The following is a 19,889-nucleotide window of genomic DNA, read 5'->3' as shown; positions in this document are numbered from 1 at the left end:
AGCTTTTTAAAATACAAATAGAAGAATGCACAGGATTAATTAAATAATTACTTATTTAATTTGTTGTGCTCTCAAAGTCTGGTGTTCAGAGTCCTGAACCAATTGTTGTAAGTATTTGCTTGTAATTAGTTTAAAAAAGAGTTTTCAAAAATGATTTTCTCATTACATTGTGCATAATTTTTTTTTATTTTACATTTTAACCAGAATATTGATGTTGTAGGGTGCAACCATTAAAACTGATGATGAAACTGGAAAAATAATCATTGCCAGAGTAATGCACGGGGGTGCTGCAGATCGATCTGGACTTATTCATGTGGGGGATGAAGTTGTTGAAGTAAATGGAATAAATGTTGAAGGAAAAACACCAAACGATGTTTTACAAATTCTTGTAAGTTTAAATAAGCTTTTATATTTTAATTCTGTGCAATTTTTAAAAAAAACGCTATTTTGTGTTAGAAAAATTCTGAGGGTACAATTACGTTTAAACTCGTCCCATCTGATGGAAAATCGAGTGTAAGAGAGAGCAAAGTGAGGGTGAGGGCACATTTTGATTACAATGCAACCACTGATCCTTATATTCCTTGTAAAGAAGCCGGACTTGATTTTCAAAAAGGAGATATCTTGCATATTGTCTGCCAGGATGATGCTTACTGGTAATTTGGAGAAATTTTTCTCTTAAACTAAATTAATGATTTTTCTTCAAGGTGGCAAGCTCGCAAAGAGAGTGACCGTAACATGAGGGCTGGACTTATACCAAGCAGAGCTTTACAAGAAAGAAGAATATTATANCAGTTGTCGCTTAATTATTCATCCTGTTGCTTAAGTACACTGCTGCAGTATCTGTGGTTGATGTTAGTATGGTGGTCGGGGTACTGCTGAAATGGCCACTACTGATACTTGGGTGATAGAGAATAGTACTGGTAGGAGGCAGCAAAATAAAGCAATTCAATAATAATAATAAAATTTAATATAAAATAACTTAATAATGAAGTACTTCAATTCAAACTGCTTTTAATGCAACAAAAAAATTAATCTGTTCAATAATACCAAATTTATGTAGATTAACTGCGTGGTTTTAACTAAAATCGTATTGTAATAATAATGTACATGATGTGATAGCTCTGATATTTGAAAATCGTTACTTAGCTGAGATGAATTTCAATCTTCAATATTACCATAATTTAAGTCACACGACAGTTATTAGAGATTCACTGAATTTTGTGGGGTACCGGATAACCGGCATTAGCTGCGTCGGGTACTCGGTAAAATCACGGTTAATGGTTTATGTTTTCGTTCTGGCGAGCTTTCTATTAAATGTCACCCTTACCAACGTCCTAAAGCAATTATCAAGTCCCATTCAAAAAGTCGTTTAAACAATAAAAACTAATGAAATTGTAATTATTGGTTGACGGATTTTCAACCAGACAATTAAATTGATACTGTTGAAATTAGCTTATTATATTTATAAATACTAATAAGTCTGTTAGGTGACAAAACCATACTAATAAGCTATCGTTAATTAAAACTTGATATACCAACATGAGAGGGAAATTGTAACAGTTCGGCCATACTGATGTATTCTTGTCCAAGAGAAAAAGTGAATATAAGAACATCTAAATAGCAAATAATAGAGTACAGAAATCAATAAATAATGCAAATTATGACAAAGGACGTATCCCAATACAATTTTAATTACCAGTTTTCATTAAGTAGGTTTTTGTTGTACTTATTAAATTACTATTAGTGGTGTAGGCTTTTTTTTTCTGGTAGAACTACCCGGCACTGCCGTGTACCCGGCGTCATTATCCGGTACCCGGCGGGATCCTAAAAAGTACTGGATCCGCCGGGTACCGGATAGATACCGGGTAGCCGACTCATTCCTAATAGTTATTATTAATTATTAACAGTTAAACCATTTTTTTCATATATTTGCCAAGGTAAAGAGCATAACACTGTTTTGTTTAAATCTTTTGAACCGGTGGTTTCCAACATGAGCGACTTTTGCCATTCTGTTTCTTTACTCATAGTTTTCCTAACGAGGGGTCAGTCGCAATAGTAAGCGTTGCACCAAATATTAAAATCTTACCTACCTTTAAATTTTGCAATATTATTAACCCATTTTGTTATTTTAAAAATACTTCTGTTAGATATACCAAAAGAAAATTGTTTTGTAATTTTACTTGGAAATGGAACACCCTGTATATATGATGAACACCATTTTGCTTGTATAGGTATAACATTACGTATTATATGTGTAATCAGGAGAATAATGCATATTTAATTAATTAATCTTCCTATTATGCTAGTTACTAATTAATTAATTATTTTTCACTCTAACATAATTATCATAGTAAGAATTTTGTTTGCTTTTAGAGTTTCTTTTTTTTTTACTCAGTGAATTTATTTAATTCACATAACTGAATTATAACAAGTCGATTAGAATTCTGTATTATAATAATTACTAATGAAATATACAATGTTTCGGTCTTAATAAAAATAATATCTAATTTAATTAATGATATAACATAAATAAAAATAAATTACTGTAATACAATGTTGATATATGTAAATATAAACACTGCCATTTCTTATACGGTATTATAAAATCTCACAAATTTATGTATTTTTTGTTTTTAACTATAAAACAAGCAGAGGCAGTTAAAAAAATTTAATATGTCCACCAAACGAAGTATTGTATTTTTTTTTAACTGTTATTGTACAAGTGTATAAAATCTATACATATTGTTATTACAATGTTGCATATTTCTTCATGGAATAAAAAAAATATTTTTGTTGCAATTTTATGCTACATTAATAAATAATAAAGTTAGTGCCTATTATTTGTAAAAATGTCTATATAGCCTAATAAACATTAAAAAATTGGCGTTCTTTTTGAAGCAATTTTCTTTTTTGTATATAGAACAAATGAACAGTTTTTTGAACCTTTAAAAATATTGTCAATATTTGACACGCATATGCGCTCAAAATGCCGTAATTTGTAGTGTACTTGAACAAATCACATTAGTTTTTGTATTAAGGGAATGGAAATTCAAATGGACTTTCGTAAATCAAAAAAAGTAGGTATTTTGCAATTAATAATGTAGGACTATAGTAGAAATTTTAATAAGAAATATAAAATTGTTTTACCGCCATATTTTAAATCTGGTCCAGATAAAGAGCAGGGAATTTTTTTGTGTTGACGGGTTTGCAAGTTTCAAGCTAACCTTGCTTAGTCCGCCATATTTTATTTCACAGTAAGGGAAAATCACAAAATTATCGTTTTTAAAAATGTGAAATAGTGCAAGATATAATTTTATACGTTCAAGTAATAATGGCAAAACAAAACGACATTAATTTCTACGTTTCTTCGTCTTCAATGGAACATGATTCTGAAAAGGTAGTTACACTTTTTACAATTACTGAAGCACGAATATATTATTGGCGCGTGAGTTTTATCCAAAAATAGATACGTCAGGAAAAATCTAGTTAAAAAGTAAAAGCTTTTAAAAACAAATGCGCATTTGGGTCTCAATGGTTTAACAGTTTCAAAAATATAGTTGTTTTTATAATTATATATGGTATGTAGGTGCTGTATTGTGTAATGTATGCTTTGTTGTAGTCTTTTGTGAAGAAAGTAAAATCACGCGTTTCTGACCTCATTCCGGCTTCTATAAGCAAGTGGTTTGGCAGTGAGGATAATTCTGGACGATCCAGGGAAGATGATGGTGATATCTATCAAGTCGAACCACCATTGAAACGAGCCAGGATCCCATCTAGGGAAAAAATTGAAAATAGTTTGTCAAACAACTTCTCCACAACTACTCCACACATACACTATGCACCAGTTAGTGGTTTGGATGTTATAAGTGACAATTGTGTTAGCGTTAATAATAAAAAGGCTTCCAAGCGTATGCTTAATAGTTTGTCTGAGCCGGAAGCAGGTCCTTCAGGTATCAAGTCAAGGAAATTGTTAATTTCTAGTGGTGTTACAGTGCAAACAGATCAGAGAAAGCTTACTGAAACTAATATAAACGGTGACAAGAATTCTGATAGTGATGAATCTACAAGTGATTACTCCTCGATGGCTAGAAATGGTAGTAGAGAAGCCACTATAAGTAAAAAACCTCACATAGAGGAGTTCAAGTCTCATGATTCTAATCCAAGCCGGGAAATAAGAGAAAGATGTATGTATAATCATCTTTATGAATATTCATTATTTTACTACTATAGGCAAAATGTTCACTGAACATACAAGTTACGTAGTTTTATGTTGGAATTTTTTCTTTTTGTGTTTCATGGCAAATGTGGGTAATTAGGTGAATGTGTGAAGATACTTTTTCAGTCGCGTATATCTGAAAATATCATCTGTTGCTCTGTCCTAAATTAACCAAACTCTCAGAATCTTTTGAACAATGCTTAATACACCTCGAAATCTTTAAAATGCTTTTATTGGACTTTATTACTTAATTATTAAATGAAAAGACGGCTGAAGGTATTTGTACGAATTTTCCTATACCATGTGGTATTTATCAAAAGATGATGCTGCCCTTTGATGATTGTATATAATAGAATATCTGTATGTTCAGTTCTCAATTTGCTAGAAGCATGTAGTTTATTTAGTGATAAAACTTTAGAAAATTTTAAGTCTAGTTTAGAGAATCTTTAAATGATTTTATTTTTTAAATTATATATATATTATTTTTTCATAATATTAACATTTTGCATCATGGTCAGTATATATATTACTTATTAAAAAGCTAGTTTACTATTTTAATAATAAAATCGTTAAGGCATTTTATTTTCTAATTTTTAGCAGTAATTAGCCAAACTCGATCGCTGTTCAGTGAGAGAGGTGTCAGTCCACATTCTAACTCTTCCCTTAGTTCTCGAAGGCCATCATTCAACGCTTCTACCTTTGGCTCCCCAGATTTTGTGGACAGAACCCTGACAACCAAAAGAATAATACATTCACCATTTTACGGTGGCCGTACAACATACGGAGGGGCATCTGCCTATTCTCATAGACTGAAGAAAAACGCCGATATTAAGAATTCTCTTCGAAACGCATTTGAAGTGAAACCAGCTAACGAATCTGTAAAAACCGAGAATGCCACATTAAGCAAAACGGCCAGGCGAATTTTGGACACTCTAGAACAGTATACGACACCCGTTTCGGAGGCCAAGAAAATACCGAACCCTTCGTTACGAAGGGGTACTACAAAGAGGGATGGCCTTTTATCAAAATATACAGGAGCAAATCCTTACTTTGTACGCGAACCTAAAAACACACCTTCAAGTAAGGAACTTCAAGTTCCCACAGTCCCTGATTTATTAAAAATGAAATTAAAAGAAAAACTACAAGATAGTACTGTTGCTGTGAGACAGATAGCTGCTACTTCAAAGGCTGCTCAAAACGCAGATGAATACAAACTGAGAGATAAAGACGACGAACAGGCAACATCGAAACACGTGAACAAAATGAGAAATAAAGTGTCGAATATACGAAAACGAACAACCGACACAATGGAACAGGAAAAGGTGGAGCAAGTAAAACTACCAGACATTGCGTTACCCATTACTACGTTGCCCAAGTTTGATTTTGGCATCTTACCCACCACGTCGGCATCTGGGATGGTAACAAAAGCAGTTACCACCACGTCAACGCGAGTAGTTACGAAAGAAACTGAAACTGAAACGGACGAGGGAACCAAAAGGGAAAAACAAGTCACGAAGATATCCATCACCAACGAGTCAAAGAAGATCACAAGCGAAGAACCGAAACTATTCGAAGTGAATGATGCGCCATTCAAATTTGCAAAACCTGTTGTATTGTTATCGAATAATTTAAAGAGTATAATTGGCAGCAACGACTTCGTCTTTAGTAAGCCATTGAACCAGAAAGAAGAAGTTCAAAATAACTTCAAGTCCTCGTCCAGTAAATACGAATTAAAACGAAAATCTCAGAGCGGAATCAATTTTCTTCAGACGGCGAAAATGGACCTTATGAGTGCATTTAAACCATCAGCCAACACTTGGGAATGTAACGTATGTCTAATAAGAAACGTACAAGACAGAGACAAGTGTGCTGCATGTCAGGCCGAAAGGGCATCGAAACCGCTGCCTACTGCTACTGCTTCTATAAAAAACCACGATTTTGGTAACAAATTTAAACTGACGTCGGATGTCAGAAACAAGAATATGGACACAAATTGTGTGGCAAGTACGACTCCAAAACCTATTATTGAAAATTCTTTTTTGCATACAACCAATGAAGGTTTCGGAGACAAATTTAAACCTCCATCAGATACATGGGTGTGCGGTGTTTGTATGATTAGAAATAAAAATGACTTAGACAAATGTGCGGCTTGTGAATCGCCCAATCCAAACGCGCCCAAAAAGTCAACTAGTTTTGCGGACGCATTTAAAATGAAAAAGGATGAATGGGAATGCCCCATTTGTATGGTCAGAAATCCAGAAACTAAAGGCAAGTGCGCATGTTGCGAGACCCCTCGTCCAAAACTTCAATCAACGGATAAGTCAGTTTCTGAAAATAAAAACACTATGTCCACATTCAATTTTGGAATTAATGACGCTGTCGGCGTTGTCACATCCAAAGGGTTTACGTTTGGCATTCCTAAGGACTTGAGAGAGACAGAAAAGACATCAAAGCAAGACTTCTCCTTTGGAGTACCTAATGAGAAAAACGTGTCTGCTTCGGATGAAACCAAGCCTGTGCTTTTCAATGGGGCGACCAATAACAACAAAAAGGACACAGAGACATCGGAATCGAATAATAATTCTAAACCTACTTTTTGTTTCGGAATTACGACTACATCTTCTGTTGCCACCCCCTCATCGAAATCTGTTGTAAGTACAGCGAATTCCACCGAAACAACGGTTACGAGTAGTACAACTATCACCACCACTTCCAGTTTCGGTTTTACCACCAAGACGTTAGAATCGTCAGCTCCTTCGTCTTTCGTTTTCGGCGCTTCTACAGTGAAAGATTTTGATTCGAAGGCGCCAACTGAAACTAACGTAATTCCCACACCCATATTCAAACATGTTCCAGAAAAAAAGTCGGATTCTTCTGCCACTATTACGTCGACGATGTTTGCAAACAAGGCAGACTCTAGCACGACGAAAACGAATACGGTCCCTGCTCCAGTACCCGGATTGAGAAGCCCAGCAACAACAAACAAGCCGTCGTCTATATTCGGAACATCGGCGAAGCCAGATTCGAGCACATCGATATTTGGGTCGCCAGCTCCTCCTAAGGTAGAAGTGCCGGCGCCTATTTTTGGATCGTCCACTTTTGGAAAACCAACACCAGTTGCATTTGGAACAGCTAAACCGGACTCCAGTACATCATCAATTTTTGGTAGCAACAACAGCACTGGAGATACAGACAACAAACAAAAAACCGATGCGGTTTTTAAATTCGGTACAACACCAACTCAGGCAATTTCATTTGGTGGAGCCTCGTCTTCTTTTCAAACGACTCCGTTCATTACGTCGTCTATTCCTGCTCCTACTTTTAGAATGCCTGTAACATCTACGACCGACCAAGGAGCGTTTTGTTTTGGTCAAGATACGTCTACGAAACCGTTTAATTATGGACAACAGCCACAGCAAACTACGGAAGTAACGAAACCTGCTGCAGGTTATTCCTTCGAGCAACAAGGAAATAAGCAGCAACAAGAACAAAAATTCAATTTTGGTAGCAACAGTACTTCGTCGGCAGGATTTAGTTTTGGTGCAAGCAGTAATCCAACGGTCGGTGGTCCTGGTTTTAATTTCAAACCGATGTTTGATTCTTCACAGCAGCAGCAGCAGCAGCAACAAACTACTAGTATATTTGGAAATAGTTCCGCTACAGCGGCGTCCTCGGTTGTTTCCCAACAGCCTCCTCAACTTTTACAGAACGGCGGATTCAATTTTGGAAACGTTCCACCCAAGGGAGGTTTTAATTTTGCACCTCAATCAGGACCATCTGCTGCGCCTGGAGTATTTAGCTTCGGTGGTACGGGTACTAACGCGGTAAGTGCACAATTAATTTGAAATAATTGAAAATTCAGTGCTTGAAAATTAATAAAATACGTATTGAATATTGAACAAAATATTTAATCTTTTAAGTATGGAGCTCAATGCTTTCTGGTACAGGATCCTGTTTAAATACTATAAGAAAACATTGCATATTTTAGTTTAAATGAGAATAAAAATATAAAATAAACTTTATTTTTACTATTAATTCTTTAGGTTAAATTGTTCATTATTCTTTGGCGTTGTAACACTAACTTTTTCTTAGCATGGTTGGTCATACTTTTTCAAAAATTCAATTTTTCTCAAGTACGGTCTTACATTAAGGATAAAAAAACTTGTCATTTGAAGAATACAATATTTATTTTTTCGATTTTTCGTTTTAATTGAAATAAATAAAAACGTTTTTCAAACGATTTATTTTATTTTATAATGTCAGTAATGATTTGCCAATGATTTTTATAGGTTCCAGAAGCACCGGGAAATAGTGGGGGTTTCAGTTTCGGATCTACTCAGTTTAACGCAAATGTAAAGCCCAATTTCAATTTCACTGGTGCTGTACCACCCACATTTTCGTGAGTATTGTTGTTGTTCATTAAAGTAACTCATACAATAAAATTAAATTGAGTTTTGTGGAATTTACTAAATAAAACACTAAACCCAAAATTCTACATAAAAAGGTTCAGTCTCTAACTGAGGATGACACCTTGGGTGTCGAAATGCTTTTTAGGTTTTTAAACGTTTAAGTATTTTGTTTTAAATTAGTTAAATTTTCTATGCAATAATATTTTTAAAAATGTTTTCAGTGCAACCACCGATCCATCATCGTCAGTACCAGCAGGACGGAAAAAGATCAAAGCAGTTCGTCGAAATCAGCAACGATAGCTTAGGAGCTAAGGCCTCGGGCCGGGGACGAGACCTTAGTACATATTATTGAATAGTGAAGGTAAAAAAAACAGTGTTGTATATATTGCTATTATTATTACTTATTATGATATAAATAATACGCAAAAAAATCGCGCAGCGCAGTCACTTATTTTAAAAACAACAATATTTTGAATGAGAAAATTATGATTATGTTTAAGTCCACAAAAGATGTTTATTTAGATAGCCTTAATTAATTTGTAATATGATTTTTAAATAGAAAAAGTGGGTACGTTTTGTAGTATGTAAGGAACGTGGATGATAGTGGATGAATTTATATATACATATACATATATAAATATATAAAAAAACTGTATTTGTAAATAAATCGACGTTTTTCAACCATGGACTCTGATTTGATGGTAGAATTACGTTTTTATTTTTGGGAATTACTATTTATTAGAGCTGCGAATTCATTAACTAAAAGATTGTGTCGTGATGGAAAAAGTGAGATCTATACTTGATTATTAATTTAATTTTCCGTTATTAAGTCAGTACTTCAAACTCTAATTAACTGAATCAAAAAAAAAAAAGAAAGAAATTAATTATATGTATTAGATATCTCTAAATTTATATTTTTTTCAAGGGGCATAGGGAGATAAGTATAGTACAACTACTCTTTGCGGCTCTATTTATACTTTTAGGATTTATACGTTTTGTTAAAATACTAAGATCCTGAAAGGTATAGACATTAATTGTCAGATTAAAAAAAAAATCAGACACCTACCTATACTTAAAAACAACGGTGGTGTGGTAAATAAATGGTATTCGTTTTTTAACTATGATCTAGTATTACAAAAATTTTGAAAATTAGATTATATAAGAACATTTGAAGTTTCTAAAATTAATTGTTTTATACATATACCGCAGTAAAAAAAAAAAATAAGAAAAATTATGTACTTATAAATAAAATGTATTATACAGCTTATAAAATTTATTGGAAAGCTTTGATGTGCTAAATAATAGTAAATTATCAGGTAAATCGATGTTTTTCATTATTGTTTATTACTTAATAGGAATTGATTTAGATGTTTACAATGCCCGAAAAACTTATATGTACATTAATAGGTGAAAGTCGAAGTTTGCGTTAGGTTTTCTCGGTTTTATTATAAAGGGAGGAACGAAACTTAAAAGGTACTGTGCCATAGATATGGTTATTTACTGTTGTTAAGGCAGGTGAAATTTAACTTAAATTAATTTATAATTATTACCACTAGAAAACACAAAAAGTTAGAGAAGAAGCAAGAAGCATCCTCGATTGAGAGATAGAATGTGCGCTTGCCGAGTTCGATTCCATATCAATGCAATAATTTTTCTTATAAGATTGTGATGATTATAAATTGATCGAATATCAATCACACGCTATACTTAAATGAGTGTGTGTACTTGTTTCCCTGTGCCCTTTCAACACGAGGTCTGATAGGCATGAATAAAGTATTTTTAAATAATTTCCAATTTAGTAGTTTGCTTATGTAATTTTTACAGTCGTCTTGTTCTAGAATTCATTTTCATTCGTGTGGATTTTTATTCGAAGAAAAATGTTGACAACTATTACGAATTAATCAATCCAAAAGAGAAAAGAGAATTCAGTTGACTCGACGAATGATAAATTTAAGTTTTTTTTTTTTTATTTTCTAGCTTGAAACACATACATTATACTCTTATTTTCCAAAGTAGTTGTGGCAAATTGCTGTATTAAAGAGAATTAATAATAATTAATCTTAGTAATAGTTGTAATAATAATGATAATTGTTAATTAAATGTAGCCGCTTATATTTACAAACGGTCTGATCCATAGAATTGTAGAATTTTATATTGATAAATATTGGGATGATGAGTAATTTCATCTGTTATAAGGTGCGATAGTTTATTTTAGAAATTTGGAATATAATATACAAAATATATAAATATTGCTATGTAATATTTATATAATTCGCCGTATTGGCTGTTCTTACTGTGATATTCTCATGGGTCAGGCCTCCCCCATTACGTAATATTAGATCGGTTATTATTACTATGATAATGAAAAAACTAATAATAACGATAAAAAGATACACTCACACAGGCAAAAGTATTACAGAAGGTGGGAGTAAATATCTTTTTTAGCGATGAATGGTTAAGGGAGAGGAAAAGTGACGTGAAAGGGTAACATAAAACAATAAACGAAATTGTTACCTATTTATATTTTTGACTATATCTGAATCTGAAGTTTGAAAGTAGAAGTTAACTGTCTGTTCTATGATAACAAAACTGTTAAAGAGTTACGTGCTGAGGTTTTGTCTGTGTCGATGTATTTTTTTGAAAGTAGGCTCACTCCTTAAGTTCCTCCAAACAAAAGAAGAAAAAAGAAAAGATGTTTAATTTGTATCTAGTTTTTCCTCATCTTATTTTTTTATTATTTGTAAATACCATGCTTATACACACGATCAACAACACAACTATTTTTATATAATTCTTGTTTTCATCAGAGACATATTTTTCGAATACGTACATATTTTTTAAACGTTAAGTTGCAATACTTTAGGTGTAAAAACAGTAGTACCTGTTGATGCTGTACATTATTATCTGGGTTTTCGTTTAATATTTGAAATTGAATGTGCTCCTTAATGCAGCTTCTTAATGTAGTCGTCTTTTTCGCGCGATGATGCACTTGTTAGAAAATCAAAAAAATAATAGAAAACCTTTATTGCTCAGTAAACATCCACTAGATCACCTTTTCCTTTTTAAATGTGAACTCGACAACTATAATAATTTGTAATAAACAACGCCATGGGGCAATCGGCTCCGCAAGAAATTTACTCATATTTTTAGGAAATACTTCATTGATTTAGAAAAAGAAGGACTCTTGTTACAATAGCAGCTGATGATGTGTAACATTTAATCTTAGTAACAAAATTTTCGTAAAAATATTACGCCAGGTATTGATTGAACTGATTTTACATATTTAGTATTAATTTTTCATAACGTATTTAGAAAAATTGCATGAGTGTTCAAAGCTAGTAGTTTAATATCAGCATAACGAGCGGTTGACAGTCATGTCTTCTTTCTTTTTCTTCAAGCCCTAACAAAACTGAATAGTGCGCACTTCTACTTCCTTGCTTCCGTCGAATGAAATTATTCCCATACCCTAGCGATAAAATATTACACATCGAAAAAAAAATGTACTAATTTTGATTCAAATTTAATGTGTTATTGATAGTATCAAAATCTTGCCTAAAGAAGATATAGTCTTTTTTTTTTTCGAAAGTCAGCTAGTTTAAAATTTTCAGATATCTACAATTTTGGTATCTTGATAAGAAGCTTGCGAGGTCTTAAATTAATTTCAGTTTAAAAAACTAGTAACAATTATGATTGATTCCTTACGAGATGTATATAATTATGTAGTTTAATAACAGCTGAAATCGTATGAATGTTAAAAAAATACACATGTAATATTGTAAGTCAATGAATACTAATTATATTTAAATTCATGGTTATTTTTCTTAGTTCTATTTTAAGTGTCAATTGAATGTTTTTTCTTTTATAAAAAGTTCTAAATACCTATCTTCATCCTTACTATTGCTTAAGGATTTTTTGCTATATAATATAAAACGTTATACATATGTACCAAACGAACTGAATACCTTCTCTAATAATATTTTTGTGATGTTTTAAATTGATTTATACTTAAGTGAGATGAGTAGATGTGCTATTGAATTTAGTTTGATATCAATGTTTCTAAAAAATATTTGTGTTGTAACATTGTTGAGAGGCTGTATCCGAAGCCAAGTGAAAAGGAGTTAGACTGCTTGTGTAAATAGTAAACAAAAAAAACTACTTTTGAGTAAATGGCTATTTTTAGCTGAAGATTTCATTTGTACCTACTTTATAAACTTTTTTGTTAATTAATTAACTGCTCGCAACATGGAATTTTCAGCATGTTTGTGCCTTTTTATTTTTTTTTTATTTATTTTTATTCGTCTCTGTTACTACTTGAACATAAATATGTATTTTGGGGCCTAGTCCAATTTTATAATGAATATTCTGGTTTTGTTTTTTCGTTTTTATTACCATTATTATGTAAATCTACATACCACGCTCCTACGATCACAACCATGCAGCATTCCTTATAAAAACTGTTGTAGTATTTCATGTTTTAATTTTTTTCATAGTGAAGTTTGAATTGATAATTTGTGTTAATGACATTACAGGAATTTACTGTTATTAACTACAAAGTTTCCTTCTAAAATTGGCCATTGAAGACGCAAACTAAATGTATTAAGGATATAATTGAATAAAAGTTTCGAAATATGTCCCGAGACTTAATAATTTTGAATAAACCATGTAAGAGCAGTTTTTTTCTAATTCTCAATAATAATAAAATTATATAAGAAAAACTTGTTCTCTCCAAAGGCGAACTTGCAACTCAAATTTGAAGGTTTTCAACAGGGACAGAGTTTATTTTTTGAAAGTCCGACAGCAACATTTCTGCGATAGGGGAACAGTTTCTCAAAGCAGGGTTTTGAGTCGGTAAATCTGAAAACAGCAATACATTAGAAAACCTACTTTGAGAAAACTACACCTAAAAGCGAAAGGTCGGTGCCGGTTTCATAAAAAATAAACTCCCGTTTTTTACTTTTGTATTAGCTCTGATTCATATTGCTTTTATTAAATTCTTTGCTAACTTTTAGGAAATTCTACTAGGTATGTTTTTGCAGTGTCAGTTTATTATAGGTACCTAATATAACTTGACCACAAGAAAAAATTTTATTTGAAATATTTTAGTCACAAAATCTACTCAACACAAAGATACATAGTAGTATCAAAAAAATGCAGGCATTAACTCACACAAAGGGCCACAAATACTTAACAATAACAAACTAATATCTAACAATCTACTTAATGGATTTGATCCAATGTTTAATTCTATTTTTAGTATCAAGTGTAGGCTTAAATTGATCAGTGTTTTATAGTAATACCATGCAAACTAATAATTGCATTGGTGCGAGTACTCTTTCCATAGAGTAGATTTGTTTATTGCGGGCATAGGCGCGTTTTTAAACCTACTATTTTTATGTTTTACAATTGTCTTGGATAATCGAAAAGATAGATAAGCAAAGCTTCTTTCTTCTAATCGTTAATTTGTACAATATCCAGAAATGGAGTCTACAACAAACTTTTTTTTGTGTACAATTTTCTACATTCACCTCTTAGACTACAATGAATTTACCGCACCTTCCAAGTAATAATACTGTAGCTGGTGACAGTGAAAAACATGCAATCATATCACTGTAATAAACTATCACACCACCTTGACATTTAGTATTTTCAATTCTGTTAATTAGTTCATCATTAACTTCACATTTATTATTTTTAATGATATATAATGGATAACAATTTTAATCATAAATTCCTTAAGATAAAATGTTTAGAAACATAAAATGCACGTAAGGTGACTAAACGCGTTTTAATTTTATAACTTTTTATTGATTTGGGGTTTTAGTGTTTTATTTAGATCAATCTTAGAATCAAATAAAACTCAGACAAAATCTCAAAATTGACTTAAAAATTATGTAAAACTACTTGAAATCAAATTAACATCAGAAATTACATTTTTATTTGCAACACTTAAAATTTATAATAGAGTGTACAATTAACAGATTATACAAAAATCATAAAAACTTAATTATTAATGGTTAAATTTTCAAGACTGCACGTAAGAAAATGACTTTTCAAATTTGAAAAGTCTTCCGGTTTTTCAATAAATCCACATTCTTTTCCAACATGTGAGGAACAACTTATAGGCAGAGCATTTCCTATATACCCCTTTTCTTCCAGCAATTCTTTAATTGGGACCCAGATTTCACATTGTTTACACAACTTCTCCATATTTCCAATCAAATAAAATCCTTGTTTGCTCCTACTTAAGGCCACACGAAGTCTAGTTTCTTTCGTCAAAAATGATCTATAATATTCATTAATTCCAAACAACGACAACAAAATTATATCATTTTCTAAGGATTGGAATTTATCAATGGACCAACTCTTGATTTTTTGTAAAGTTTCGTCATTTTCTTTAAATTTATCGAATTCAAGAGCTTGATATTTGGTAATTGTTAAAATTGTTATTGATTCCGCTGAGACATTTTTAGACAATAAGAATTTTGCTAACTGTACCAAATATTCAATTTCATATAAATTTACTACCCTGTTCCAGTTGATAGTTTCCTCGCCATCATTCTCTAGGCAATGATTAATAAAGAAAATAGGCTTTGGAATGCCAGGAACACTTGAAATTTTTTCAACAGACTCATCATTTACCATTTCAGGGTAAAATAACGTTTTTAATAAAAAAGCGATTTCAGATTTCATTCTGAATTGTTTCTTTAATGATTTAAAAGGGTATTTATACTCTGATAAAATATCCACTAAGCTATAGTTGTTTATTTCTGAGACTCTGTTATCTCCTATTAAAATTAAATGCTTGCAAGATTTTGGGATTGTACCCAGAACATGATAATGTTCTATGTGTGAAGTTTCTTCAACGATAACTATTGATGAGTCCAGAGCATCAATTGTAGATTTTCTGAAAGCTGCTCCAGAAAACGTCAAGCCAACAATCATTTTCTGTTTTAATTCTTTAGAATTTTCTATATTTTCTTCTTCAGTTAAACTATCTCTTAAAATTCGTTTCTGCTCTTCCATTATGTTCAGTTTTTCTTTAAGTTGGTTTACATATCGATCAACAAGATAGAAATATAATCCCCACAGCTTATTTCCCGATAAGTTTTGGATATTATCGAAATCGACGTCGTTTCGGGGATAAAATTTTTTGTGGGCTTCTTTATGAGCCAATCTCCACTGAAAGCAGTCATTAATGCTTAAACTTTTTAAAGCATTAAATATATACATATAAAATTAATTCTACAGAAAACAGTTTATAGACCACTCAATTTATACAAAAGAAATTAGATCTCTAAAAATCCAATTGAAGGTTTTCCAGCGGAATTTATTTTGGCCTAACAAAAGCTACAAGAGATCAAGTGGAATTGAGAAGTTATGTGGTGCAAGAAGATTCAAGAATAATTCTTTGTTGTAATAAGTTGTTATTCAAAGTCCAACCCCATTGGGGAAGGTTTAGTCAAGTTTGAACCTGATAATACCTTCTGAATTCCATAAAAAGATTGTGGTATCAATTGTGAATGCAGAAATGTAGAATTATCATATTCCACGGTGTACAGTGTCAGGGCCAGTCGTGTCTCAATATCTTGTCGGAGAATACAACCGTTGAATTTGAGTTAAACGATGAAGAAGCCGACTTCATTTCATTGTTTTCCACTGAGCTCATAAATGAATAAAAATAAAATATGGAAGGACGAACAATAATCAACAAAATTATAGCATAACATACCTAAGGATTAGATCTACAGTGCAGACTATGTAAAAAAACTCACCTTGCGTTCTATTTCAAAGATGATGTGAAACTAAGCAGAATGATGATTTTATGTACATTTTATGTTGGGCCTTTTTAGTGCAGATTTTTATTACAAACAAAATAGTGTAAATCTCATAATTTATGAGATATTTGAGAACATTTATTTTTTCTAATGTTTGACTACCTATAACTTTTGAAGTCATTTAATTGCTTTTAAGGACTTTTGACAAATTATTTGCGAGGCCAAAATACAGAGAATCTTGCTGGAAAATCTTAACTTGGAATTTGAAATACTTCAGTTAACAGCAAATATCAGGAGTCCATAGCCAGAGAATTTTGCGATAAAGTTTTTCTATTTGCTACCTAAAGCACTGAAAGATTTACATGCAAGCACTAAAGTCAGTTAATGTTTGCGAATAAATACAAAATTAAAGTATTCTTTATTTGATAGCTTTTAGAGTTCCCATGTTCTACTTTATAGTTTTAGTACAGTAAGTATTATGTATTATTGTTATACTTGTGCAGATGATTGTACCACTTTTTTATGTGTCTAGGTTTTTATAAAAAAAAAATAATTACCTGTAAATAAATGCTGTTTCTATCATGCCGTGCTTGTAAATCTGAAACAGTTACATAATAAATAGGGGAACAGACTGAATTAACATCAGTTAGTGGATACTCTTCTAGACCCAAAATTTCATTCATCTATAAAATAAATTTTTTTTTTTCATTTATTTTTGTAAAGAAATATTTGCAACTTACCAGGACAATCCTTTCTGTTTCATTATTTCCCATTAACTTATCATAAATGTCTTGGTTGCTTATTGTTGTAATTCCAAGATAAACGATGCTGATAAGACCACCATTCTTAAAGATGGCCTGTGCTTCTTTAGCAACCTTATTAATTTCATCTGCAATATTATTAATTTTTTTTCTTATATCTAATGAGACCCTTGACACATTTAGTTTAGCTGAATTCTTCAATTTTTCACTCTTTGTTTGTGTGCCAATTCGAACTAAAGAATCAGTAAGTGGAAGTATTTTCTCCATAAAATTGTCCAATGATTGATTAGTAAATGCAAGAAGTAATATGGGCCCTGAATTGTGTTGGTGCCATATTTGTTTATTTTGTAAGAGCAAATTAATAAATTTTAAAATCACATGGGTTTTCCCTGAACCTGAAATATTTATGATGTTATGAAAACAAAAAAACACATTAAAGCTACTCACCTGGATATCCTGTGAGTAGTGCAAGTTCGTTAGTTACCAAGTGTTGTAAAGCAAGGTACTGTTCTGCATTTAATTGAAAATATTCTTTTGGTGGCCATGTATTAAAGTCACATGGCTTAAATTTGAAACTATCAATGGTGTATTCTGATGCTTTTTGTAAATATTTTGGTTGTTCAATGAAACTATTTTTACCAAAAAGTATGTATTCTTTAAATGGTAACTCCTTGAACAAATTTTTTTTTATTGATTGTAAAATACTATCTACAGCCCTATAGAAATTTCCTTTATAAACTGCCATTGAAAATGTTTTATTTAGTAAATGGGGATCAATATTGATCAAATTTATAAGTAAAGTGTTTTGTTCAGAAAATACTTTCTGCACAATTCCAAATGTGTATGTTTGATAAGTGTTATACGAAAAACACACAAGGGATCCTGGTATAAACTCTTCATGTTCAAAGTACTTCTGCTTACATTCTCCAGTAGTGACACTGAATAATCCATATCTGTTTAATACACCAGTACAGTTCAACATTATTTGAAATTCATTATTAACATTATCAGAATTGATGTTTTCACGTAAATGTTTAATTGCTTTTGATAAAGTAGAAATAAATTCCGCTCTTATCTCTATATATTGCCATTTAAAATATTCTTCATAACTTTTAAATTCTTTTAAACTTTTGAATGCGGTGGCCTCATCTATATTGCACTTTTCTATTTCACTATGCAATAGATAAAAATTGATGGATTCTATTTCATCTATCTCTAAATATGTTTTAAGATCACTTACAATGGATTCTGGTATTTTTGGAAGATTGAAAGTGTTTGCATTTTTCTTAGAAATAAACTTTTTGCAATTTAGATAAATTTTTACAACATATTCTTTATGGAGAGGATTATTAAACTTAATAAGTTCTTGAATTAATTCATAAATTGCGAACCAAAATTTTTCAAGACTTTCCTGATATTCTGAATTTCTTATAAATGGCATATATCCGATAAAAACACTCAGTTGTCGTGAAACTTCCGCAAGAATAACCGAAATTGTGGTAACTTTGGTTTTAAAATCTACATGTAATTTTGAAATACGTAGTAGCAAATATACTGTATTTATTATTTCATCTGGGCTTAATACGTTTCGTAAAAGTTGAAGAGACTTTTCTATATTCTTCTGCAAAACTGTACAGAGCTCCTTATCGGGTACTTCCCAAAGGTAATTAAAATAGGCTAACAAAGGGCTTTCTTGTCTGAGATATCTATCTACTATAACAGAATATTAACAGTCATACGAAAAGAAATTACTGCAATCGAACACTCACCTGAATTATTCGTAGAATATCTTTTTCCCCTCCTTGACTGCATTTTCACTATAAATGTTTACTTTTATTATACATTAAATATCAACGACACATAGTCACTAAGGGAATCCCCACAGAAGCGACGATAGGTGCCAGGCTTAGACCAGGTATGAAATGCAGGGTATGAAATGTCGAGCGCGAGCGACACTTAAGTTTACCCCACGTAAGTTTTTAAATTTTTTAAATTACCAAAATCGACATTACCGACATACTAGGCGACATACATTTTACTGAAACGACAACAGATGACGCGACGGCGGTTGTGATTATCGGAGGAATTCCCCAGTAGTTGTGGCGTTATTGAGCAATAGTGATTAGTTTCACAACTTGTAATATTTTAAAATTTTTGTGAAAAGTACTTTTGCCTATCCTGAAAGTAAGTAATATATTAAGTACTTCAATCATGCTTTACAATAAGTAAATAAAGGATGTTTTCTGCCCACTCACAATGGACAATACAGAAGCTAGTATTTCTGCAGTTTCTGAATAGTTAGCACCCCCTGTAGAAGCAGGAAGCAGTACTAAATTAGGTAAAGAACAATTTCTTTGTTCATACAAATATACCTGTATTAGTATCTATATTTTAATTAATTGATGTTTGCTATTTACTCGTATATTCTGCTAATTATATTTATTACTGCATTTATACTTTGTTATTAAATTTGTTAATTTTATTTTTGTTTTTTTTTTAATTTCCATTTAAAACAAAAAAAAAAATAAAGTTTGGTGTAATTTTGAAATGCGCGCCTTTGGTTACGCTTCATAGTTTGATGTATAGATGGCAGTGAAATTCGAAGTTTTCTTTGCCAATACCATTTATATATATATTCCAAGTGTCGTCTACTAATGTGGGGTAAACTTAGATGTCACTACTATCGTCCAAATCTCGAGAGTTTTACATCTATTTACCTAGTCTAGGG

The 19,889-nt window shown here is 31.6% G+C and overlaps 3 protein-coding genes across 9 annotated transcripts; 2 read left to right on the top strand and 1 right to left on the bottom strand.

Annotated features, from left to right (window-relative positions):
- Positions 1 to 24: 24 nt before the first annotated feature.
- On the top strand, positions 25 to 879 carry LOC112905885 (MAGUK p55 subfamily member 7-like). Its single transcript, XM_025979199.1, has 4 exons — positions 25 to 107; positions 221 to 388; positions 457 to 653; positions 705 to 879. The coding sequence occupies exons 2-4, from the start codon at positions 275 to 277 to the stop codon at positions 877 to 879; spliced, it is 486 nt and encodes a 161-aa protein (XP_025834984.1). The 5' UTR covers positions 25 to 107; positions 221 to 274.
- A 2,101-nt stretch (positions 880 to 2,980) lies between these two features.
- LOC108733671 (nuclear pore complex protein Nup153) lies at positions 2,981 to 13,262 on the top strand. 4 transcript variants are annotated; one of them, XR_001937254.2, is made up of 6 exons: positions 3,207 to 3,397; positions 3,620 to 4,184; positions 4,814 to 8,040; positions 8,506 to 8,615; positions 8,847 to 8,986; positions 10,464 to 13,262. XR_001937254.2 is itself a non-coding variant. In XM_018464933.2 (5 exons), exons 1-5 carry the CDS (start codon positions 3,042 to 3,044, stop codon positions 8,923 to 8,925), a joined length of 4,017 nt encoding a protein of 1,338 aa, XP_018320435.1. In that variant the 5' UTR covers positions 2,981 to 3,041; the 3' UTR covers positions 8,926 to 13,262. The 4 variants fall into 4 exon arrangements, 3 of the variants coding, with proteins under 3 accessions (XP_018320435.1, XP_018320434.1, XP_018320433.1); XM_018464933.2 differs by lacking the exon at positions 3,207 to 3,397 and adding an exon at positions 2,981 to 3,077 and having other exon boundaries at positions 8,847 to 13,262; XM_018464932.2 differs by having other exon boundaries at positions 4,817 to 8,040; positions 8,847 to 13,262.
- A 1,290-nt stretch (positions 13,263 to 14,552) lies between these two features.
- Positions 14,553 to 19,355, bottom strand: LOC108733680 (NFX1-type zinc finger-containing protein 1-like). 4 transcript variants are annotated; one of them, XM_018464949.2, is made up of 5 exons: positions 18,931 to 19,355; positions 17,609 to 18,874; positions 17,141 to 17,556; positions 16,958 to 17,083; positions 14,553 to 15,804 (listed from the first exon to the last, which is right to left on the bottom strand). In XM_018464949.2, exons 1-5 carry the CDS (start codon positions 18,971 to 18,973, stop codon positions 14,626 to 14,628), a joined length of 3,030 nt encoding a protein of 1,009 aa, XP_018320451.1. In that variant the 5' UTR covers positions 18,974 to 19,355; the 3' UTR covers positions 14,553 to 14,625. The 4 variants fall into 4 exon arrangements, with proteins under 4 accessions (XP_018320451.1, XP_018320452.1, XP_018320453.1 ...); XM_018464950.2 differs by having other exon boundaries at positions 17,609 to 18,871; XM_018464951.2 differs by having other exon boundaries at positions 17,609 to 18,114.
- Between the last annotated feature and the right edge of the window lie 534 nt (positions 19,356 to 19,889).

The sequence above is a fragment of the Agrilus planipennis genome, unplaced genomic scaffold, assembly GCF_000699045.2.
Source record: "Agrilus planipennis isolate EAB-ADULT unplaced genomic scaffold, Apla_2.0 scaffold32, whole genome shotgun sequence".
NCBI classification, from domain to species: domain Eukaryota; kingdom Metazoa; phylum Arthropoda; class Insecta; order Coleoptera; family Buprestidae; genus Agrilus; species Agrilus planipennis.
Note: the sequence above shows the minus strand (reverse complement) of the source record. Positions and strands in the feature narration are given on the sequence as shown.